Source organism: Scyliorhinus torazame, chromosome 5, assembly GCF_047496885.1.
Source record: "Scyliorhinus torazame isolate Kashiwa2021f chromosome 5, sScyTor2.1, whole genome shotgun sequence".
In the NCBI taxonomy this organism is placed as follows: domain Eukaryota; kingdom Metazoa; phylum Chordata; class Chondrichthyes; order Carcharhiniformes; family Scyliorhinidae; genus Scyliorhinus; species Scyliorhinus torazame.
This window is the reverse complement of record NC_092711.1, coordinates 108,258,867-108,283,931: the sequence shown is the minus strand read 5'-3', so window position 1 is coordinate 108,283,931 and position 25,065 is coordinate 108,258,867. Positions and strand designations below refer to the sequence as shown.

The 25,065-nt window shown below is 46.1% G+C and overlaps 2 protein-coding genes across 2 annotated transcripts in view; one reads left to right on the top strand and one right to left on the bottom strand.

Moving 5' to 3' along the window:
- The window catches only part of LOC140419360 (uncharacterized), a 38,332-nt gene extending 36,901 nt beyond the window's left edge, over nt 1–1,431 (bottom strand). The window contains exon 1 of the mRNA XM_072503239.1: nt 1,189–1,431. The gene's annotated coding sequence lies outside the window, so the exon portion shown is untranslated. The remainder of the gene's footprint in view (nt 1–1,188) is intronic.
- A 15,536-nt stretch (nt 1,432–16,967) lies between these two features.
- On the top strand, nt 16,968–23,155 carry LOC140419352 (uncharacterized). Its single transcript, XM_072503230.1, has 2 exons — nt 16,968–17,027; nt 21,861–23,155. The coding sequence occupies exon 2, from the start codon at nt 21,977–21,979 to the stop codon at nt 22,841–22,843; it is 867 nt and encodes a 288-aa protein (XP_072359331.1). The 5' UTR covers nt 16,968–17,027; nt 21,861–21,976; the 3' UTR covers nt 22,844–23,155.
- Nucleotides 23,156–25,065: the final 1,910 nt, after the last annotated feature.

The window sequence follows — 25,065 nt, the reverse complement described above, 5'->3', positions numbered from 1 at the left end:
CCCCCCCCCCCATTCTCCTGTCTTCTCCCCATAACCCAAGAGCCCCTTATTAATCAAGAACCAGGACCTGGGATTCATGTCGTATTACATTCACTCCCCACCATCTGGCCTGGGCTTGCAAAATCTTACCAACTGTCCTGGCTTGAGACAATTCACACCTCTTTAACCTGGGGTTACCCCTATCTCTCGATCTGTAAACACTTAATTAACTGCAAATGCTCGCATTCTGAGCATTGTCTTGCATCTTTGAATTTGTCTATATTAAGACTTCTTACTGTGCTCACCCCAGTCCAACGCCGGCATCTCCACATCATTCTATGCTTCGGCTAATCGGGACTCCCCTGATGAAGGAGCTGTGCTCCGAAAGCTAGTGATTCGAAACAAACCTGTTGGACTTTAACCTGGTGTTGTGAGACTTGTCACAATATACACACAGGTATATGATGGTGCACAGACAGGCAGTGATTGACACACAGGATGACCAGTGAACACACAGAACACAGCAGCCAATCACCAGACAGGACACGAGCACTATAAAGCTAGAGGGCACTAGCTTTCCCGCTTTCTGGGGATCCAGCCTTTGAGACAGTCAGAGCCGTGAGCAGCAACTAGAACATACACCATGTGGTAGTAAGATAGTCTGGTCAGGTTAGTCTCAGGTCTCCAGTCAAGTCAGCATAGTGTCAACCCACAGTTAACGTATGGATGATATCTAAGAGTTCAATAAAATCGAGTTGCATGTCTTCAAGTGTTGGAAGCCTGTCTCTCTCATTGCTGCAGTAAACACAGTCCTCGCAGACCCAGCTTACCCAACACACCAAGACAGTCCAACGCCGGCATCTCCACATCTTGGCTAATAAAGACAAGTATCCCATCTGCCTTCTGAAGCAGCTGATGTCCCTGTGCTGCTGCCTCAGGATCTGTGGACAAGCTCCCTCTGACCCTCCACTTCCCAGCGTCCTGCCCTTCATTGTTACGTCACCAAGAAACCCGCGCCTGCGCTCTGCTCCCCGCTGGAAAAAGATGGCGGCCGTTAACCTGGGCCTGTCCCGGAGAAAGCACCGACGCCTCAAACGCGGGAGCTGCAGGTTGTTATTTGGGGTTTGCCGCCTACACCGGGTGTTAATGAAATCTCTTCCGAACTACGCAGTCGCAGAATCCCCTCCCGCCGCTGCTATTGCCTCTTACCGGCTGCCGAGCGACAAACAGACGTCTCTCCATCACCATCAGAGCCTGCGTATGCTCGGAACACTGGAGGAACCGCGCATGCGTTCAGATCTCCAGCTGATAGAGGGCATTCACCATCGCTGGGAAGGCTGGGTAAAATCCCCGCCATTAGAGGTCCCTATTTGTTTATATTCGGTGTTACTGAGTCTGCGCTAATGCCCGTCTCAGCTTCCTGCAGCCGCGCATGCTCCGGGAAGCAGGCTCCAGGGGGTGGAGCTTTTTTGGATTCACCCATTCATAGAGAGAAACATCGTGTGTCACTGAAAAATAAAATGTTATAAGTCAAGGCCTCATTTTGTTTCATCCTCCAAACCCCTGAACTTTATCTGACGTGTAATGTTGGCGACTGTTGATCGATTGTCCTGGAAGCCAACAGGAAGAGAACTCAGAGGTCAGAGGATTAAGGGAGCAGCGAGTTCTGTAACAAATCACGGGCAAGATCCTCTGTTCACCAGTCAAGTGAGTAATTTGAATTAAAAATAGGAAATTCTGGAAAAGACCAGAGAAACTGAAGGAATGTTTTGAGTTCGTCTGGCTTCTTCAGAGTTCAATTATTGTGAAACCCTGGTTACCAATTTATCTTTCGTCGTTTTATTTTCCATCTGGACCAAATCAGTTGTCCACCAATCTCCTGATTTGACAGCCTGTTTCTGACATTTTCTGTTCTTCTTCCTGGCTCTGAGCACAGTTGTAAAAGAGTCTTCAGTTCCATATCGAAGAGCTGGGAAAGAGAGAGAAGCCGGGAAACATTTATTTTATGTTAACGCACACTGTTAGTGAAGAGAGATGAGAAAGACCAAAGTGCATGTTCGTCTCTCTGTGTGACCGTGAAGAACTGTCCAGCCTGAAGCTCAGTTATTGCTGTATGATCCTCCCCAGATTATCCTTTCTGAGCTCCAGATAGTTGAAGTTAAACAATCAGGTAGGAAAGACACGAGGTTCAAAACAGTTATGGGTATTATCAACAGAAGCAAAGGCGAATTGTCAGAATGAAAATGATTCAGTCCTAGATGTGATTACAAAGAACAAAGTAACACACTGCACAGGAACAGGCCCTTCGGCCGCCAAGCCTGTGCTGATCATGATGCCCTAACTAAAAAAAAAAACCTTCTGCCCTGACTCGGACCCTATCCCTCTAATTCCTGCCTATTCATGTACCCATCCAGAAGCCTCTTAAATGTTGCTAATGTGCCTGCTTCCACCAAATCCTCTGACAGCATGTTCCAGGCACCCACCGCTCTCTTCGTAAAAAGCTTAGCCCGCACATCTCCCTTAAACTTCCCCCTCTCACCTTGAACCTGTGCCCCATTTGTAATTGACACTGCACCCTGAGAAAAAACCTCCAACTATCCATCCTGTCGATGCCTCTCATAATTTTGTAGACCTCCATCAGGTCTCCCCTCAGCCTCTGTCTTTCCAGTGAAAACAAACCTAGTTTATTCAACCTCTCCTCATTGCCAACACCCTCGAGATCAGGCAACATTCTGGTGAACCTGCTTTGCACTCTCTCCAAAGATTCCACGTCCTTCTGATAATATGGTGACCAGAACTGCACGCAATATTCCAAATGCGGGCTAACCAAGATTTTATATAGCTGCAACATGATTTTCCAACTTCTGTACTCATTGCCCCGGCTGATGAAGGCAAGCATGCTGCATTGTCAGCAGCAATAACAGCAGAATCAAATCCTTGCAGTCACTTGTGCATTGGCAGGTCAGTTTGTGAGTTGACAAATTGAATCTCTTCTCACACAGAGCAGGTGAACAGCCTCTCACCAGTATGAATGTGTTTGGGTTCAGTCCGAGTCGCTGATTGCCCTCTAGTACATTAAAAAGTGGTTATTCTGAGCTTGTGATCCTACAGAATGAGCTGCCAGCATTTCAACTATGGGGAGCAGCACAGCCACTGCCCATGGCTGAGTCTGACTGACAAAGCGGAGGCCAATGGTAGCACACACCAAGGTAGAGACAAGACAAGAGACAAGTACTAATATAGGAAATGGTAAACAGACCGTGACAGCAAGGGACAGATCTAAGAGTGATTCAGCAGATAAGGCAAGATGCTATGAGTGGCACGACTGCATAGTGGTTAGCACAGTTGCCTCATAGCTCCAGGGTCCCAGGCTCGATTCCTGGCTTGGGTCACTGTCTGTGTGGAGTCTGCACGTTCTCCCCGTGTCTGCGTGGGTTTCCTCCGGGTGCTCTGGTTTCCTCCCACAATCCAAAGATGTGCAGGTTAGATGGATTGGCCATGCTAAATTGCCTTTAGTGTCCAAAAAGGGTAGGAGGGCTTATGGGGATGGGGTGGAGGTGTGGGCTTAAGTAGGGTACTCTTTCCGAGGGCCGGCAAAGACTCAATACGCCGAATGGCCTCCTTCTGCATCGTAAATTCTATGTTTATGCTACAAAAATGATAAAAGGACAACAGTTAAGGCTCTGTGTCTGAATGCACGTAGCATTCAAACCAAAATGAATGAACTGATACTAAATCCTATTTGCAGTAAGTGTGATCTGATAGCTATTACAGAGACATGGCTACAGGATCACATAGCTTGGGACCTGAATATTGAAGGGGAGGTGAGATTTAGGAATGATAAGAAGCTAGGAATAGATGGAAGGGTGGCTCTGTTTATTAAGGATGCTATTAGCACATTAGAGAGGGATTACCTAAATTCAGAAAACCAGGATGTAGAAGCAGTTTGGGCCAAGGTGAGAAATTATAAAGGTCGATGTTACTTGTGGGAGTGATGCTTCCAAATTGTAGCTATGCAATAGGACAGGGTATAAAAGAAGAAATAATGTGAGCTTGTCAGAAAAGTACAGCAATAATCAAGGGAGATTTTAATCTACATATAAATTGGAAAAATCAGATGGCAAAAGTACCTTAGATGAGGAGATTATACAATGTTTTCAGGATAGTTTCCTAGAACAGCACATTCTGAAACCAACCAAAGGACAGGCTATACTAGACCTGATATTGTGCAATGAGATAGGATTAATTGATACCCTCATGGATTGAGGGTATTCTTTTTTTCAATTAAGGAGCAATTTAGCATATCGGATTCAACTCTCCTGCACATCATTTTGGGTTGTGGGGGTGAGACCCATGCAGACACGGGGAGAAGTACAAACTCCACATGAGACCCGGGTCCGGAATCAAACCCGGGTCCTCAGCGCCGTGAAACAGCAGCGCACGGCAGCATGGTAGCACCCGGGTTCGAATCCCGGTTTTGGTCACCTGTCTGTGCAGAGTCTGCACATTCTCACTGTGTCTGTATGGGTTTCCTCTGAGTGCTCCTATTTCCTCCACCAAGTCCCGAAAGAAGTGCTTGTTAGGTGAATTAAACATTCTGAATTCTCCCTCTGTGTACCCGAACAGGCGGCAGAATGTGGCAACTCGGGGATTTTCACAGTAACTTCATTGCAGTGTTAATGTAAGCCTACTTGTGATAAGAAAGATTATTATTATTAACCACCATGCCACCCCATGATTGAGTTTTACATTCAGTTTCAGGGAGAGAAGAGTTTGTCCAAGACGAGTATTTTGAACTTGATTAAGAGCAATTCTGAGGGCATGAAGTTGGAGCTAGTGAGAGTGAACTGGCAAATGTGCTTAAGGGATGGATCAACAGATGTTTAGTGGCAGACATTCAAAAGGATATTTGAGAATATACCGAATAGCCACATTCAAATGAAAAAGAAAATTCCAAGGGTAGGGCCCATCATCTGTGGTTCACTAATGGAGTTAAAGACAATATTGAACTGAAAGAAAAAGCACATATTTGCACAAAGACAAGTGGCAGGTCAGAAGATTGGAAAGAATATAAAGAACATAAAAAGTGATGAAACTATTTATAAGGAAGGAGAAACTAGAGTATGAGCGAAAGTTAGCCAGAAATATAAAGATGGACAATAGGAATTCTATAGATATTTAAATAAGAAAATAATTAACAAAGTGAACATTGGTGCTTTAGAAAGTGCATCTGGGGAATGGAAAGTAGGGCGATGGCGGATGAATTAAACATGTATTTTACATCTACCTTCACAATTGAGGAACAAGTAATATTGCAGAAATAGCTGCAAATCATGAAATGGAAGGGTGGGAGGAACGCGTCAAAATTACAATAACCAAGCAAGTGGTATTGGGCAAATTATTGGGTCTGTGGGCTTAAAAGTCCCCTGGTCCAGATAGACCTCACCGTAAAGACTTGAAAGAAGTCACTAATCAGATAGTTATTGCACTGGTTTTAATTTTCCAATATTCCCGAGATTGGAGGAAGGTCCCATTAGATTGCAAGATAGCAAATGTAACTAATTTATTCAAAAAGGGAGACAGAAGCAAGGAACTATAGGCCAGTTAGCTAAAAATCTGTCAGAGTGAAAATGTTAGAAGCCATTACTAAATATGTTACAGCAGGAAACTTGGAAAAATTCAATCAGGCAGAGTCAAGATGGTTTTGTGAAAGGAAAATTATGTGAAACCAATTTATTGGAGTTATTTGCAGGAGTTATATGTACTGTGGATAAAGGGGAACCGGTGGATGCACTGTATTTAGATTTACAGGAGGCATTTGATAAGGTGCCACATCAAAGGTTATTGTGTGAAATAAAAGCTCATGGTGTAGGCCGTAACATATTGGTATGTATTGCAGATTGGCTAGCTATCAGGAAGCAGAGTTGGTGCGAATGGGTCTTTTTCTAGTTGACAGGTTGTGACAAGTGGTGTGCGACAGGGATCAGTGCTAGGGTCTCAACTTATTATAATTTAGGTAAAGACTTAAGAGATTGAAGGTATGGTTGTTAAATTTGCTGATGACAGAAAGATAGGGAGGAAAGTAAATTGTGAAAAGGACATAAGGAGGCTACAAAGGGACATAGATAGGTGAAGTGAGTGGGCAAAGCTCAGGCAAATGGAGTATAATTTGAGAAAATGTGAAATTGATCAGCTTGGCAGGAAGAATTTGAAAAACGCTTTTATCTACATGATGAGAAGTTGAAAAGCTCTAGGGTGCATAAGGATTTGGGTGTCCTTGTGTGTGAATCACAAACGGCTGGTATAGAAGTACAGCAAGTGAATAGGAAAGCTCATTGAATTTCATCATTTATTGTGAGGGGAATTGATTACAAAAGTAGGGAGATTATGCTTCAGTTGTACAACAAATTGGTGAGGCCACATCTGGAGTACTATGTACAGTATTGGTCTACTTATTTAAGGAAATATGTAAATGCATCAGAAGCAGTTCTGAGAAAGTTTACTGGACTAATACCTGGAAAGGGTGGCTCATCTTATGAGGAAAGGTTGAGGAAGTTATCTACTAGAGTTCAGAAGAGTAAGAGGCAACTTGATTGAAACCTTTAAGATCCCGAGGGCCGTTGAAAGTGTGGATGTGGAGAGGATGTTTCCTCGTGTCGGAGAATCTAGAACTCGGGGTCAGGGTTTGAAAATAAGGAGGTAGCTTATTTATTACAGAGATTAGAAAAATTTGTTTCTCTCAGACGGTCATGAATCTCTGGAACTCATCCTCAAAAGGCAGCAGAAACAATAGTCTCTGAATATTTTTTAAGGCAGAGCTAGAGAGATTCTTAATCAACACGGGGGTGAAAGGCTATTCGGGGGGGACAGGAATGTGGGGTTGAGGTTAAATCTCTGAGTGGCATGGTAGCACAGTGATTAGCACTGTTGCTTCACAGCGCAGGGTCCCAGGTTCGATTCCGGCTTGGGTCACTATTTGTGTGGAGTCTGCGAATTCTCAGTGTCTGCGTGGGTTCCCTCCGGGTGCTCCAGTTTCCTCCCACAAGACCTGAAAGACGTGCTTTTAGGTAACTTGTGAATTCTCCCTCAGTGTACCCGAACAGGCTCCAGAATGTGGCGACTAGGGGATTTTCACAGTAACTTCATTGCAGAGTTAATGTAAGCTTACTTGTGAGAATAAAGATTATTATTATTAAATTAAGAGGATCTCAGCGGAGCCTGTTAACTGCTGCTATGATTATACAACAGATCTCCAAATAAAGAAAGGTACGATAGCCGAGTGGTTACGTTATTGGATTAGTAATGCGGAATCTAAACAAAATGCTCTGGAGATGTGAGTTCCAATCCCACAACAGCAGTTGGAGAATTTGTATTTAGTTTGAGTCATAAATCTGACAAGATTAACCCACGTGGGGACTTTACTGTCACTGAAGAGAGATGAGAAAGCGGTGATTCTCTCAGTGGGAGCCTGAAGGACTGTGTCCAGGCTGAAGTTCTGTTCCTGCCACATGATTCTACCTCCGATTGTCCTTTGAGCTTCAGACAGGTGATTCTAAACACTCAGGAGGGAAAGACAAAAATCTACAAAAATGTGTTGGAAGCAAATTTGACATTTATCGAAAACATTAAACACCAGCTCAGTTATTGGGCTATGAAAATCAGGAAAACAAACTTCAATTATCCGAACAAACATGTTTCAATTTGGATGTGATTAACAACAGTGAAACAAGCCCCTGCTCTCACTTCTGAACTCGCTGGTGTGTCACAAAGTTGGATGAACGAGTGAATCCCTTCCCACACACAGAACAGATGAATGACCTCTCCCCAGTGTGAACTCGCTGCTGTCTCAGTAGGTTGAATGAATGAGTAAATCCCTTCCCGCACACAGAGCAGATGAACGGCCTCTCCCCACTGTGAACTCTTTGGTGCTCCACCAGACTGGATGACTGAGTGAATCTCTTCCCACACATAGAGCAACTGAGCGGTCTTTCACCAGTGTGAGCTCTCTGATGTATCCGCAGGGTGGATGACTGACTGAATCCCTTCCCACACATGGAGCAGGTGAATGGCCTCTCTCCCGTGTGGCTGCGCTGGTGTGTCAGCACCTCACCTCTGCTTTTCAAACTCTTCTCACACTCAGAACATTTAAAAGGTCTCTTATCAGTATGAACACGTCGATGTGTCAGCAGGCTGGATAATTGTGCAAATTCCTTCCCAAACACCAAGCAGGGGAATGGCTTCTCCCCGGTGTGAACTCGCATGTGGATAGGGAGCTTGGATAACTCCGCAAATCCCTTCCCACACACACAGCAGGTGAATGACCTCTCTCCAGTGTGACTGCGTCGATGAATTTCCAGCTGGTATGGGTAACTGAATCCCTTCCCACAGTCCCCACATTTCCACGGTTTCTCCATGGTGTCAGTGTTGTTGTGTCTCTTTAGGTTAAATGATCAGTTGAAGCTTCGTCCACACACAGAACACGTGTACATTTCTCCCTGCTGTGAATGGTGTGATGTTTTGTCAAGCAGTGTAACTGGTTGAAGCTATTTCCACAGTCAGTTCAGTTCACTGGAACACTCTCACTTGGCTGTGTGGGTATCTCGGTGCTTTTCCAGTCACTGATTTTTGAAATCTTTCCCACAGACAGAACAGACAAACATTTCTCCTTCCACATTCAGGTCCTGATGAAGAGAGTCACTCTGAATGTTCCTGATAATTAATTTCAGATCGCTGCCAGTAAATTCTCGTCTTCTAATACCCTGGAAAAGTTTAGAGGAATTACAGAGAATACACAGAACAGAAACAGGCCACTTGTCCCAACTGGCTTCTGCGGGTGTTGGTACTCCACACGTTTCTCCTCCCATCCCATCTACTCAGCTCAGTCTTTCAGTCTCTCTTTCTATTCCTTTCTCTCTCATGCATTCATCTAGTTTCCTTTTGAAAGGATCTCAGCTTTTTGCCACAACCACATCCTGTGATAGTGAGTTCCACATTCTAATCGCTCGGAGTAAACACATTTCTCCTTATTTCCCATGAGATTTATCTGTGACTTTCATGCATTTCTGACCCCAAATTTTGGATTGTCTCAGAACTGGAAACAATCTCTCTACATCTACACGGTGCCATATGGCAAACTGGGCAGAAAACTAAAAGATCATGAGATCCAAGAGAAAGTTATGAGTTGGATTTAAAATTGCCTCAATGGCAGGAAGTGCTAATTGACGATTGTTGGGTGTTTTTTTGTGACTGGAAGATGGTGACACTGTGGTAATATCACAGGACAAGTAATTCAGAAGCCTTGGCTATCATTCTGTGGACATGGATCAAATTCCACCATGGCAGCTGGAAGAAACAAATTCAATGAATAAATCTGGAATTAAAAGCTAGTCCCTGTGTGAACATTAAATTATTGTTGATTGTTGTAAAAACCACCCCGTGGTTGCCTCTGGGAAGGAAATCTGCCATCATTACCTGGTCTGGCCAACCCATTGCAATGTGTTTAACTCTGAACTGCCCTCTGAAATTGCCCAGCAAGCCACTCAGTTTAAGGGCAATTAGGTATGGGCAACCCAGCTGGTTTGCCCCTGACACTCACATCCCATAAAGAATAGAGAAAATCAAAGGGCTGTTTCCAGTGCCGGTTTCAAAGGATTCGGTACTGGATCCTTCATTCCTGGTTTATATCATTGATTGGAAAGTAAATGTAGGAACATCAATAAGAAGTTAACCTATGACACAAAAAATGATTAGACACTTGATAGTGAGGAAAAATCTGGAGGGAAAACAAGGCAAAGGATTACATGATAAAGGGCAGGGCAGGACTAGTTAGGTCAGAGCCAGGGTCCTGTGCACAGGACAAGAAGGATGTCCTAGTCTATCCAGCCTCTCCTTATAACTCAAACCATCAAGTCCTGGTAGCATCCTCGTAAATCTCTTCTGCACTCTTTCTGGTTTAATAATATCCTTTCTATAATATGGTGACCAGAACTGTACACAGTACTCCGTGTCTGGCCTTACTAATGTCTTGTCCAACTTCAGCAAGACATCACAACTCCTATATTCAATGTTCTGACCAATGAAACCAAGTATGCTAAATGCCTTCTTCACCACCTGTGACTCCACTTTCAAGGAGCTATGAACCTGTACTCCTAGATCTTTTTGTTCTATAACTCTCCCCAACTCCCGACCATTAATTGAGTAGGTCTTGCCCCGAATTGATCTAACAAAATGCATCACCTCCTACTTATCTAAATTAAACTCCATCTGCCATTCATTGGCCCACTGACCCAATTGATTCAGGTCCCGTTGCAATCCTAGATAACCTTCACTGTCCACTGGATAACCTTCACTGTCCACTGGATAACCTTCACTGTCCACTGTGCCACCAATCATGGTGGCATCTGCAAACGTACTGACCTGCCTCCTACATTCTCATCCAAATAATTAATATAAATAACAGTGGACCCAGCACTGATCCCTGAGGCACACCGCTGGTCACAGGCCTCCAGTTTGAAAGACAACCCTCTACAACCACTCTTTGTCTTCTGTCGTCAAGCCAATTTTGTATCCAATTGGCTACCTCGCCCTGGATCCCGTGAGATTTAACCTTGTGCAACAACCTACCATGCGGTACCTTATCAAAGGCCTCGCTAAAGTCCTTGTCGACAGTGTCAACTGCACTGCCCTCATCTACCTTCTTGGTTCCCCCTTCAAAAAACCCAATCAAATTTGTGATTCATGATTTTCCACTTGCAAAGCAACGTTGGCTGTCCCTAATCAGCCCTCGTCTTTCTAAATGCCTGTTGATCCTCTCTCAGAAAGCCTTCTAACAACTTATCCACCACAAACGTGAGGCTCACCTGTCTGTAATTCCCAGGCTTTTCCCTCTGGCCTTTCTTAAACAAAGGCATAACATTTGGTACCTTCCAATCTTCAGGCACCTCACCTGTGGCTATCGACGATTCAATATCTCTACTAGGGAACCCGCAATTTCCATCCTAGCCTCCCACAATTTCCTGGGATACATTTCACCAGTTTCCGGGGATTTATCTACCTGGATGCACTGTAAGCTTGATCTAACCCCATTCCCCCACTCCATGTTGTGGGTAATCTGCAATCCCCAAACCAAATTTTAACAGTCCCAGCTCCCAATACCTTCCATTCTGTCTCTCCTAGCCGTGGCATCCAGGGATGGTTTTGCTAACCTGCCTGTGTATCTGCTCTGGCAGTGTTTGATGACCGAGGGTAACTGGAGCTTTACTCTGTATCAAACCCAGTGTTGTACCTGTCCGAGAGTGTTTGATGAGGTCAGTGTATATGGGGATTTCTTCTGTATCTAACCCCGTGCTGTAATTGTCCTGGGAGTTTTTGATGGGGACAGTGTGTAAGGGGATTTCTACTGTGTCTAACCTTGTGCTATACCTATTGTGGGAGTGTTTGATGGGGACAGCATCGAGGGAGATTTACTCTGTATCTAACAACATTTTGTATCAGCCTTGGGAGTGTTTCATGGGGCAATGTCGAGGGAGCTGTGCTGGAACTGATTGGAGAATGGTTCAAGCTGGCACGTGGTACTCAGATTTTCCAGTACAGGCACCCTTCACTTTAAAAATAACATTTCATTCAGAGATCAGAGACACCATCACCCCCCCCCCCCCCCCCCCCCCCGCACAGTTCCTGAGGGACAGTGAGAGTGCTGAACACTGTTGCACCATTTCTTTATATTTCATCCAAGTATTTTTCTGTTTCATAGAATCCCTACAGCGCAGAAGGAGGCCACTCGGCCCATCGAGTCTGCACTAACGCTTCAAACCGGCACCCCACTCAGGACCACTCCTCCACCCTATCCCCGTAACCCCACCTAACCTTTGGACACTCAGGGGAATCTTTTAGAATGGCCAATCCACCTAACCTGTGCGTCTTTGGACTGTGGGAGGAAACTGGAGCACCCGGAAGGAACTCATGCAGACGTGGGGAGGAAGTGCAAACTCTACACAGTCACCCAAGGCCGGAATCGAACCCCCCTCCCTTTGATCTCCTGTCAGCCTCTGTTCGAATGAAAAGAGCCCCAGTTTCTCTAATCTCTCCTGGTAACTGAAGCCTCTCTTCCCTGGGATCATTTCAGTGAATCTCTTCTGCACCCTTCCCATGGCCTTGACATCCTTCCTGGTGTAAGATCCCCAAAACCTGATCTAATATTCTAAACTGCAGCCAAACCAATAATTTGTACAGATTTAAATGACCTCTGTCATTTTGTATTCCACACCAAGAATTATAAAACCTTGGATCCCATGTGTTTTTTAAACACTTTATCAACTTGTCCTCCCACATTTAAACATTTGTGTATCTGAACTCCTTTTAGGGTTTTGGAGATATTAACATGGCTGAAATACATTGACATCCAATGTCTGATATAATGCGTGTTATGGGAGAGAGAAGTTTAGTCTGAGTTAGAAACTCAAGCAGGCGCTTCACTGCAGACAGGTCACCGTGGAAACGCTGATAAGACATTCCTTCACTGCAGACAGGTCACCGTGGAAACGCTGATAAGACATTCCATTCCACAGAATCGACTCATTGGAAACTCTAATCAGATACGTTGGGGGGGGGGGGGGGAAAGGAGGACAGAGTTTGTCTGTTATTAACCTCAACATAAACTTAAACCAGAGTGAATCATGGAACAGATTTTAAAAATTTAAAAATAAATTTAGAGTACCCAATTTTTTTTTTTTTTCAATTAAGGGGCAATTTAGCATCGTCAATTCACCTACCCTGCACATCTTTGGGTTTTGGGGATGAGACCCACGCAAACACAGGGAGAATATGTAAAGTCCACACAGACAGTGACCCAGGGCCAGGATCGGACCTGGGACCTCAGTGCCGTAAGCAGCAGTGCTAACCACTGTGACATCGTGCTGCCCTTGCAACGGATTGAATTCTAATTTGTGATGTTTGTTGTTACAGTAGTGGAACTATCAGAAATAACAGAATTAACAGGCAGGGTAGTTTAGGGAGAATGAGGAAATTACTGAAGAAACGTAACTGCTGGGAACCGGAGTATGTGTCCTTGTAAATCACAGATTAGAAAAATTCCTGCTGTCTTTTCCTCACTTGCTGCATGAACTGTGTTCCGTACAGGGCACCAAACCTCAGGAAAGATACATTGCACTTGGTAACAGTCCAGTACAGATTGACCCTGATGAAGTGAGGCTGGTTAGCTGAGTGAATCCCTCCCCACACACGGAGAACATTAACGGTCGCTCCTCAGTGTGAACAGGTCGATGAATCTCCAGGTCTGATTACATCTATTCCACAGTCCCCAGATTTCCAAAGCTTCTCCCAGCGAGACTACATATTGTTCGAAAGGTTAGGTCATCGGCTAAAACATCATCTACATTCAGAACACGTGAACTGTTTCTCCCCACATTGAACAGGGCTCTTTGCTTCCATGGTTAAAGGCTGACGATGTTCATGGCCATAGAGGGATTTGACAACATGAATGCAAATTTTATAATGGAGGCTTTGCTTAATCAGACCCAATGTAGGTCAGTGAGCACAGCGGTGAAGGTGAACAGGACTTTGTGTGAGAAAATACACGGTCCGCAGAGTTTTGGATGATCTCCCATTTCCATGTGGGGTGAATGGGAGGCTGGACAGGAATGTATTGGAATCAAGTCTAAAGGTAACAGGGGCATGGATGAGGTTTCAGCAGCAGCTGGGGTGGGAATGGACACAGGTGACATTATGGAGATTGAAATATCTGGTATTAGTGATGGTGTGGATATGGGGTCAGAAACTCACCTTTGGGTCAAATCTGACACGGAGATTGTGCAGAGTGTTGTTCAGCCTCAGACAGTTCCCAGGGAGAGGGATGGACTCGGGAGTTAGGGAATGGAATTTCTAATGGTGACTGAAGACAATGGCTTTGGTCTTCCCAATTTTTAATTGGGGGAAATTTCAGCCCATCCAGTACCGGATGTGGGACAAGCAGTTTGATAATTTAGTAACAGTGGAGGAATGTGGAGGGATGGGGGTGAGGTAGAGCTGGGTGTTGTCAGTGGACATGTGAAAACTAACACTTTTGGATGATGTCACCTAGTGGCAGCATTTAAACGGTCTCTCGTCAGTGTGAACTCTTTGATGGGACATCTGAACCCGAGAACTTTTAAAGCACTTCCCGAATTTTCTGAATTTAAAAGGTCTCTCATCATTGTGAATCTGCTGGTGTGTCAGCAGTTGGGATGAATGAGTGAATCCCTTCCTACACTCGGGGCAGGTGAAAGGCCTTTCCCTAGTGTGAACTCGCTGGTGCATCAACAGGCTGTATGACTGAGTGAATCCACGCCCACACTTGGGGCAGGTGACAGGCTTCTCCCCAGTGTGAATGTGTCGATGGGTTGCCAGGTCAGATGGGTAATTGAACGCCTTGACACAGTCCCCACATTTCCATGGTTTCTCCCTGCTGTGACTGCGCTTGTGTTTTGACAACTCACAGAACACTTGTATGGTTTCTCCCCACTGTGAACTGTGCTTTTTCCTTCCATGTTCAAAATCTGATGATTTTCAGGTTACGATCAGTTCCACGACTGTCAGATTTTGATGTGGTGCTTGGTTGGAGTTTCCCAATTGCACATCCTTCCCTGCTAATACCCTGTGAAACTGATTTAAAACTGAAAATAGGGAGTGAGAGAGAACCCACAAAAACACAAAGGCATGTTGTGAAATTGAGCTGAATGAATCTGGTAACTTGTGGGGCCGGCACTGGGAAAAAGTGACAACGAAAACTGTTGAACCTGTTGTGAAAAGTTAACTAGATTCGGGCCTCTGCACGAACACAAGAAATAGGAGCAGAAGTAGACCATTTGGTCCGTCGAACCTGCTCTGCCTTGAACACGATTGTGGCTGACCTCCATCTTCAATTCCACTTTCCCATTAGCTCTCTATGTCCTTTGACTTCCTGAGACCAAACATCTCACCATCTGAGCCTTAAATATATTCATCGATGGTCACAGTAACTTCATTGCAGTGTTCATGTAAGCCTACTTGTGACAATAATGATTAGTATCATCCACAACCCTCTGGACTCGAATTTTATGTGAGAAACAGAGTGAGAGAGAAAGAGAGTGAGTAGTGGGAGAGAGAGAGAATCAAAAAGATTGATGGAAAGGGAGAGAGTGAGAAAGGAGTGAGGGTAACAGCAAGCAATGGACCAACAACTGAATCACAATTTGACAGAATCTCCTAAACACTTAACCTCCACCACCTGGATGGAGCAGGACAGCAGATGTATGTGAACATCACCACCTGCAAGTTCCTTTCCAAGACACACACTGTCCAAACTCGTCCAACATCCAGGGCTGGATGAGCAGAACTTTCCTCCATTTAAATATTGACAAGACTGAACCCATTCCCTTTCAACCCCGCTACAAACTCCACTCTCTTGTTACAAATTCCATCCCTGTCAAATGTCTGAGGCTGAAGCAGACTGTTCACAACCATGGTGAACTATTTCACCCCTAGATGAGCTTGTGACCACAGATCCACATCATCACCAAGATTGCAGACTTCCACCTCAGGAACATAGCTCGACTCCACCTTAGTCTCTGTCCATCTGCTGCAGAAACCATCATCCATTCTTCTGTTACCTCTCAACCAGATTATTCCAACGCACTCGCAGCTGGACTCTAACATTAAACAACCCCCTCCATCCCATCCAAAACTCTGCTACCCAAGTGCTTACTCACACCAGCCCCTGTGCCCACCGATCTGCAAATGCTTCCTTTTAAAAGGCACAAAAAGTTTAAATTTCTCATTGTTTTACTCCAAGGTAATGACCATCCTGATCACTGTAATCTCCTCCACACACACCCCTTTGAGATCTCTGCACTCATTTAATTCCAGCCACGTGAGCATTCCTGATTTTAATCTCTCAACCATTACTTAGTTTCCAGGGCCTCTATTTCTGGAATTTCCTCCTTAAAACTCTCCGATTCACTTTCCTCCATTAAGATTGTCCTTAAAATCTAATATCTCCTCTTGTGGCTCAGTGTCAATTGTTACTTTGATGTGGAGATGCCGGCGTTGGACTGGGGTGAGCACAGTACGAAGTCTTACAACACCAGGTTAAAGTCCAACAGGTTTGTTTCGATGTCACTAGCTTTCGGAGCGCTGCTCCTTCCTCAGGTGAATGCAGAGGTCTGTTCCAGAAACACATATATAGACAAATTCAAAGATGCCAAACAATGCTAGGAATGCGAGCATTGGCAGGTGATTAAATCTTTACAGATCCAGAGATGGGGTAACCCCAGGTTAAAGAGGTGTGAATTGTATCAAGCCAGGACAGTTGGTAGGATTTTGCAGGCCAGATGGTGGGGGATGAATGTAATGCGACATGAATCCCAGGTCCCGGTTGAGGCCGCACTCATGTGTGCGGAACTTGGCTATAAGTTTCTGCTCGGCGATTCTGCGTTGTCGCGGGTCCTGAAGGCCGCCTTGGAGAACGCTTACCCGGAGATCAGAGGCTGAATGCCCTTGACTGCTGAAGTGTTCCCCGACTGGAAGGGAACATTCCTGCCTGGTGATTGTTGCGTGATGTCCGTTCATTCGTTGTCGCAGCGTCTGCATGGTCTCGCCAATGTACCACGCTTCGGGACATCCTTTCCTGCAGCAATTGTTACTTTGTAATGTTTCTCTGAAAGTCTTCAAAGTTTTATTCTGTTCAAGTCACCATATAAATTCGAATTATTGTCACTGCCCTGGACATATATTCTGCCCCATAAATAGGAATTTGTAACTCAGAGTGAAGCAGTTTGCTGGACATTCTGTCATGAAGGAACGTTTCGAAAATGTTGCCCCCAACAATGATGGCGACTGAGCCTGCGCTCTTCTGCTCGTGCCCCGATAAAGATGGTGGGTGCGCGTGCGCACTGCCGCTAGTGAACCAAATAAGGATCCCGATGGCGCATGCGCGCCGCTGCCAGTACCAAATAAAGATGGCGGCCGCAAAATCTTGTTTGTGAGAAAGCTGCAGCTCCCGCTCAGATCCCCAGGTACCGGCAGGTTATTTTTCCGGATTTTTGGTCTATCTAACATGTACTCGAATTTTCCTACCGACCCTCCTGATTCATCTCTCCCTCCGTCCCGTCATCCCCGGATTGTGGATCCGAGAAAGAACCTTTTGCTGTCACCATTAATCACATTGCGCATGCTTCACTCAGCCCAGTCCCGCCTCATCATTCACGCTGATTGGTTGGAGGACCAGTTGGTCCTCCGGACATGCCCACCCTTCGCCTATTGGTTCGGTGATGCCGTCAATCACCCCGCGCATTGTGAGGGGTCAGTGTCGGGGGGGTGGGGTTTACAAACCGCAGTCCGGCCCCAGAGTCGAATGTGAAACAATGAACATGTTCCACTCTCACTATCCGCCGCTTCCGGCTTCTCTCCACAAACAACCTCACAGAGACCAAGGGGGGGGAGACACTGACCCAGTGACAATGTCACTGCATTGGAGAAAAAGACTAATGGCACCCCTCCTGTTCAAAAAGGCAGAAAGTCGGAAACTAGTTAGTTTAAAGCCTGTTGTTGGGAAACTGCTGGAATCCATTATTGAGGAAGTAGTAACTGGACATTTGGAAAGTCAAACCGCAATCCATCAGTCAGCCTGGTTTGGTGAAGTGTTTGACTCGTTGGAGTTCTTGGAAGATGCAACAGGCCAGGTGGATAATGGGGGTCCTGTAGATGTATTTGGACTTCCAGAATACAGTTGATAAGGTGTCACACAAAAGGTAATAAACAAGGTAAGATCCCACGAGGTTTAGAGGTAATATATTAGCTTGGATTGAGGATTGGCTAACCAACGGACAGCAGAGAGTGGGGTTAGATTATATTAGATTTATTGACACATATATTGAGGAAAAACATTTTTACCCAGAGGGTGGTGAGGGTCTGGAATGCACTGCTGAGGAGGATGGTAGAGACGGGTTGCCTCACATCCTCTTAAAAGTACCTGGATGAAGACTGGCACGTCATAACATTCAGGGCTATGGGCCAAGTGCTGGCAAATGGGATTAGGTAGGTGGGTCAGGTTTTGATGTGTTGGTGCAAACTCGACGGACAGAAGTGCCTCTTCTGCACTTTTGCTGATAATACAAAGTTCGGTGGCATCGTAGACAGCATTGATGACAGCATAAAACTGTAAGAAGATAATGATAATATTAATAATAATAATCGCTTATTGTCTCAAGTAGGCTTCAATGAAGTTACTCTGAAAAGCCCCCAGTCACCACATTCCGGTGGCTGTTTGGGGAGTCCGCTGCAGGAATTGAACCTCGCTGCTGGCATTGTTCTGCATTACAAGCCAGCTATTTAGCCCACAGTGCTAAACAGCCCCTATTGACAGATATTGACAGACAAGGTGAATGGCCAAGATTGTGGCAATGTAAACAAGTGTGAGGTTATCTAGTTTGAACCAATAACGGTTAGAGCTGAGTACTTTCTAAATGGAAAGAGGTTAAGTACAGTGGGTGTCCAAAGAGACTTGGGGTTCATGGATAGAACCTACAGCACGGAAACAGGCCCTTTGCCCCAAACTGGCCCATGCCAACCAAAAGGTCCATCTAAGCCAACCCAGTTTGCATGCTTTTGGCCCATATACCTCTGAACCTTTCCTATCCATGTATCTGTCCTAATGCCTTTTCAATGTTGCCAATGTCCCTGCCTCAACCACTTCCTCCTTCAGCTCATTCCACATCCGTACCATCCTCTGTGTAAAACCGTTGCTCCTTAGGTTCCCATGAATTCTTTCCCCTCTGAAATTAGACCAAAGTCTTTTAGTTCTCAATTCCCCAACCCTGATAAAAAGACTGAGAGCATTCATCCTATCCATGCCTCTCATGATCTCATACACCTCTGGAAGATCACCCCTCAGTGTCCTACGCTCCAAAGAAAAAGGTCCTGGCCTGTCCAATCTCTCCTGATAACTCAGTCTCGAGTCCTAGCACCATCCTTGTGAGCTGGTTTAGCACACTGGGCTAAATCGCGGGCTTTTAAAGCAGACTAAGGCAGGCCAGCAGCACGGTTCAATTCCCGTACCAGCCTCCCCAAACATGCGCCGGAATGTGGCGACTAAGGGCTTTTCACAGTAACTTCATTGAAGCCTACTCGTGACAATAAGCAATTTTCATTTTTTTTCAAATCTTGTCTGCGCTTTCTCCAGTTTAATAACAACTTTCGACTCTCCTATTGCAAAGCAGCCAAAACTGAACACAATACTCCTGGTGTGACCTCACCAACGTCCTGGACAACTGCAACATAACTTCCCAACTTCTATACTCAATGTCCTGACTGATGAAGGCCAAAAGTCATCTTCACTGCCCTATATACCTGTGAAGGAGGAAGTGTATATCACACCTTTAGAGATCCGTGCACCTGAAGTCCAAGGTTCCTCTATTCCACGATATTCCCTCAGGCCCTACCATTCACTGTGACTTTCCAACTTTCCGAAATGCAACTCCTCACACTTACTGTATTGAACTCCATTTGCCATTTCTCGGCCCACTTCCCCAGCTGATCAAGATCCAGCTGCAATTTTTGATAACCTTCCTCACTGTCTTCAATACCAGTAGTCATCTGCAAACTTACTGATCATGCCTTGTACATTCTCATCCAAATCGTTGATATAGATAACATTCAGCAATCTCCTAGTTACTAATCTCCTAGTTACTAATCTCCTTACTAATCTCCTAGTCACTAAGTCCCCAACTTAGTTAATTACTCTGATGTCACGTTTCAGTTTTTGCCCCCAGTCCAGATACCCAACAGGTAAGTTATTTATACTTACTGATGGCAGCACGGTGTCGCAGTGAGTAGCACTGCAGTCTCACGGTGCTGGGGTCCCAGGTTCGATCCCGGCTCTGGCTCACTGTCCGTGTGGAGTTTGCACATTCTCCCCGTATTTGTGTCGGTTTTGCCCACACAACCCAAAAAGATGTGCAGGGTAGGTGGATTGGCCACGCTAAATTGCCACTTAATTGGAAAAATGAATTGGGTACTTTAAATTTAAAAAAAAAAATTATACTTACTGTTCCGAAGGATCCTCCTCGGATTCGCCCCAACTCCGCTCCCTGCCGACTAGGGCGTGAATCCCCGAGGTAAGTTATTGAAAATGAAATGAAATGAAAATCGCGTATTGTCACAAGTAGGCTTCAAATGAAGTTACTGTGAAAAGCCCCTGGTCGCCACATTCCGGTACCTGTCCGGGGAGGCTGGTACGGGAATTGAACCGTGCTGCTGGCCTGCCTTGGTCTGCTTTCAAAGCCAGCGATTTAGCCCAGTGTGCTAAACCAGCTTACTGTTCCGAAGCTAATCCTCCTCGGATTCACATCAACTCTGCTCCCTGCCGACTAGGCCATTAATCCCCGAGGTTATTTATACTGACTGTTCCGAAGCTGCTCCTCCCCGGATTCGCACCAACTCCGCTCCCTGCTGACTAGGCCGTGAATTCCCGAGGTAAGTTATTTATATTTACTGTTCCGAAACTCCTCCTCTACGAGTTCACACCAACTCCCTTAGTGTTGGGTGAGGTTATTGGGTTATGGGGATAGGGTGGAGGTGTTGACCTTGGGAAGGGTGCTCTTTCCAAGAGCTGGTGCAGACTCGATGGGCCGAATGGCCTCCTTCTGCACTGTAAATTCTATGAACTCCGCTCCCTGCGTTGGCGAGGTTCATACCTGGGTGTCTGGAAAATCATTAGGATAGTAACTGTCCTGTAAAGTAATGAATCCTTTTGCTTCCCCATTGGCCGAGGAAGGCAGTGTGTCACAAGGATGGATGTGTTGACAGATTAATGGCTGGAGGATGGGGGAAGGTCATGTGATCAAACCTCCAGGAATACGTTGAATCAAAGTTGGCGAGGAGAGAATGTTGTGAATTTTTATCTGAAACTGACAGTGAGGTTTCTGTAAATTTACAGGACAATGGAAGTGGAGGTTTAACAGACGGGAAACAGAAACCAAATGTCACATCGCGATCTGACAGAGTCACTCGGTTCATTAGAAAATGAATATCACGATCAGTGAATGGAAACAGTTTCTTTGTCCACCCGATGGAAACCTGGCATAATCTTGTGTCCCTGAATCAAATCTCCCCTCAACCTCCTTTGCTGGAACCATTCTGGTAAATCTCCTCTGCACCTTCTCCAAGAACCTTCACATTCTTCCTCAAGAGTGGTGACCAGAGCTTTATAAAGATTCATGGAATAGAATTAGAACCATAGAATTCCTGCTGTGCAGAAGGAGGCCATTTGGCCCATCAAGTCTGCACCAATTCTCTGAAAGGGCCCCCTGCCTAGGCCCACACCCCTACCCTGTCCCTGTAACCCCATAGCCCCACCTAACCTGCACATCCCTGGACACTAAGGGGCAATTTATCAAGGCCAATCCACCTAACTTTCCCTTCTTTGGACTGTTGGAGGAAACCTGAGCACCGGGTGGAAACCACGCAGACACGGGGAGAAACTGCAAACTCCACACACCCAGTCACCAAGGCCGGAATTGAATCCAGGTCCCTGGCGCTGTGAGGAAGCAGTGCTAACCACTGTGCCACCAGAAGCATTGTTTTGGTATCAATATTATAGTTTCTGATGATCAAGATCGAGTTTGCTTTGCCATCTATTCTCTTTAATCTGTCTTGTAGATGTACAAAATCCCTCTTCACCTCTTTCTCTCTCCTCCCAAAGAGGCCAGTTGGGTTTTTACAACAATCCAGCAGTTTTCATGTCACCTTTTCCCAGTGCCGGCCCCACAAATGACCAGATTCATTCAGCTCAATTTCACAACCTGTTTTTGTGGGTTCTCTCTCATTCCCTATTTTCTGTTTTGAATCAGTTTCACAGGGTGTTCGAAGGGGAGGCTTCAAAGTCCGGAAACTGAAACCAAGCATCACATCAGGATCTGACAGAGTCTTCAATTTATCATATCCTGAATATCAGCGGATTTTGAACATGGAAGGAAAAAGCATTGTTCATAGTGGGGAAAAAACGTACTCTTATTGTTTGTGTGGACGAGGATTCGCTCTATCAGACCTCACAAGCCACAAATGCAGTCACACTGAGGAGAAAGCATGGAAATGTGCGGATTGTGGGAAAGGATTCACGTCCCCATCCCACCTGGAAACTCACCGACGCGTTCACACTGGGGAGAGACTATTCACCTGCTCCAAGTGTGGGAAGGGATTCGCTCAGTCATCCACTCTGTATAGACACCAGCGAGTTCACACTGGGGCGAGACCATTCGCCTGCTCCAAGTGTGGGAAGGGATTCAGTGATTCATTGGCCTTACGGAAACACCAGCGAATTCACACTGGGGAGAGACCATTCACCTGCTCCAAGTGTGGGAAGGGATTCGCTCAGTCATCCACTCTGTATAGACATCAGCGAGTTCACACTGGGGCGAGACCATTCGCCTGCTCAGAGTGTGGGAAGGGATTTACTATTTCAGCCCACTTGCTGAGTCACCAGCGAGTTCACACTGGTGAGAGACCGTTTAGGTGTCTGGACTGTGGGAAATGCTATAAAAGTTCTGGGCAACTGATGAGCCATCAACGTGTTCACACTGACGAGAGACCGTTCAGGTGCTCTCACTGCGGGACTGGGTTCAGACGATCATCTGACCTCACTGTACATCAGCGGATTCACACTGAGGAGAGGCCATTCATCTGCTCCAAGTGTGGGAAGGGATTAACTCAGCCATTCGCTCTGTCCACGCACCAGCGAGTTCACACTGGAGAGAGACCATTCACCTGCTCAGAGTGTGGGAAAGGATTCAGTGATTCATCCAACCTGCGGAGACACAAACGAGGCCACAAGTAACCACAGTGATTGGATTTTGCTGTTCCTCACATTCAGGACTGAACCATGTTCAGTTGGGTCTCTTTCTGCTGATAACAATTCCAGCCCATTTACAGGGGCTAATATTCTGGCTAAAAGTCAAATAAATTGACTTCCGGTGGCGTTCGCGAGCGGAGCGGCCGCGATGAGGAGAAGCTCCTGCTGGTCCACGATATCGCGGTCTTTTTCAGGGGGCCACCGCTGTTTTTAAAAAAATGTAACTTCTCCGGGGTCGGCCCTGCCTCCCTCGCCCGTCAAAGCTCCATTTCAGGGAGCCGGAGGGTTGGAAGGGTGAGGGGGGAGGGGGGGCGGGGGGGGGGGACTGGTCCCGGTGGGTTCGGTGGAGCGGCTGCACGTGGAGGAGGAGCGGGACAACCTGAAAGCCGGACCTGAAAATTTGAAAGGAGCAGCGGGGGCGGAGCCAAACGGAGGCCGAGGCGGCAGGCCCAAAGCCAGGGCGTGATGTAGGTGAGATGTCCCACATCGGATGTCCCGCCTAGAATGTGGTAAGAAGACTGAAGCCTGGTCCGAGGGAATTTTTGGAGGAATACAAAAAAGAAGAGAAAGATGTTTTAAAGAAATTTGGTGAAAATTTTTTTTCCCCCTTTTTCTTTGAAGGAAGAAAATCTTTTTGTTTTTTAAAAAAAAAACGAAAGGATTGAAGAAGGAAAGAAGATGGGAAAAAAAGGAAAAATAATAAGCCGTTAAAGGATGCGAAAAGCAGCGTTGAGAAAGGTTGGAAACGTGGGCTCGCCGTTGAATGAGAAGATGAGCAAATATGCTGACAAGATGGCGGATGCCGGACCGCGTGGTGGGTCAGCACTACTTACGGTGTAGAAGATGACCGAGGTGATGGTGGTGGAGCTCGAAAAGCAGTTTGTGAGGCACATGGATGCGTTGAGGAAGGAGACGGCGGTCGCATTGAAGACATTGGTGGAGGAGGCAATCGCCCCAGTGAGGATAGCTGTGGCAAAGACATCGGCCGAGGTGAGAGAGCAGGACGAGAAGGTGAAGGAAGTGGAGGAGGCCGTGTCGCAGCACATCATCAGCTCACCTCGATGGGGGATGAGCTACGGAGGGTGGTGGAGGTCAACAGAGGACTCCGAGCAAAGCTCGAGGACTTGGAGAACCGCTCGAGGCGGCACAATCTGAGAATTGTGGGCTTGCCCGAAGGGACAGAGGGTGCAAGGCCAACAGAGTACTTCGCTAAGAAGCTGGCGGAGTTTTTTTTCAAAAATATATTTTATTGAAGTTTTTCATTCACAATTTTTTCCTCTTACACATCAAACAAAAAGAAAAGTTAACAGTACAAGTAACATGATAACTACAATCTAATAATGAGTAACTAACTAACATGGTAAACTAACCAAATAACATAAAATGAAACTTCCCCCCCCCCCCCGGGTTGCTGCTGCTGGTCATCTATCTTCCCTCTAACGTTCCGCTAGGTAGTCGAGGAACGGTTGCCACCGTCTGGTGAACCCTTGAGCCGATCTTCTCAGCGCAAACTTAATCTGCTCCAGTTATATGAACCCCACCATATCGTTTATCCAGGCCTCCAGTCCGGGGGGTTTCGCTTCCTTCCACATGAGTAGGATCCTACGCCGGGCTACTAGGGACGCAAAGGCCATGACATCGGCCTCTTTTGCCTCCTGCACTCCCGGCTCATCCGCAACTCCAAATAAAGCTAACCCCCAGCCTGGTTTGACCCGGACCTTCACCACCTTCGAGATCACTCCCGTCACTCCCCTCCAATACCCCACCTGTGCCAGACACAACCAAAACATATGTGTGTGGTTCGCCGGGCTTCTGCCGCACCTCCCACACTTGTCCTCCACCCCGAAGAATCTGCTCAACCTTGCTCCCGTTATGTGTGCTCTATGCAGCACCTTAAATTGAATCAGGCTAAGCCTGGCACACGAGGAAGAGGAATTTACCCTGCTTAGGGCATCAACCCACAAACCCTCCTCTATCTCCTCCCCGAGCTCTTCTTCCCATTTTCCTTTCAGTTCGCCCACCAGCTCCTCCCCCCCTCTTCTCTCATCTCTCGGTATATCTCTGACACCTTGCCCTCCCCGACCCACACCCCTGAAAGCATTCTATCCTGGATCCCCTGTGTCGGGAGCAATGGAAATTCCCTCACCTGTTGTCTTGTGAACGCCCTCACCTGCATATACCTAAAGAAATTTCCCCTTATACTTTTC

Coding starts and splice junctions, on each gene's coding strand:
- LOC140419352 (XM_072503230.1), top strand. CDS start 21,977: ATGGAAGGAAAAAGCATTGTTCATAGTGGGGAAAAAACGTACTCTTAT.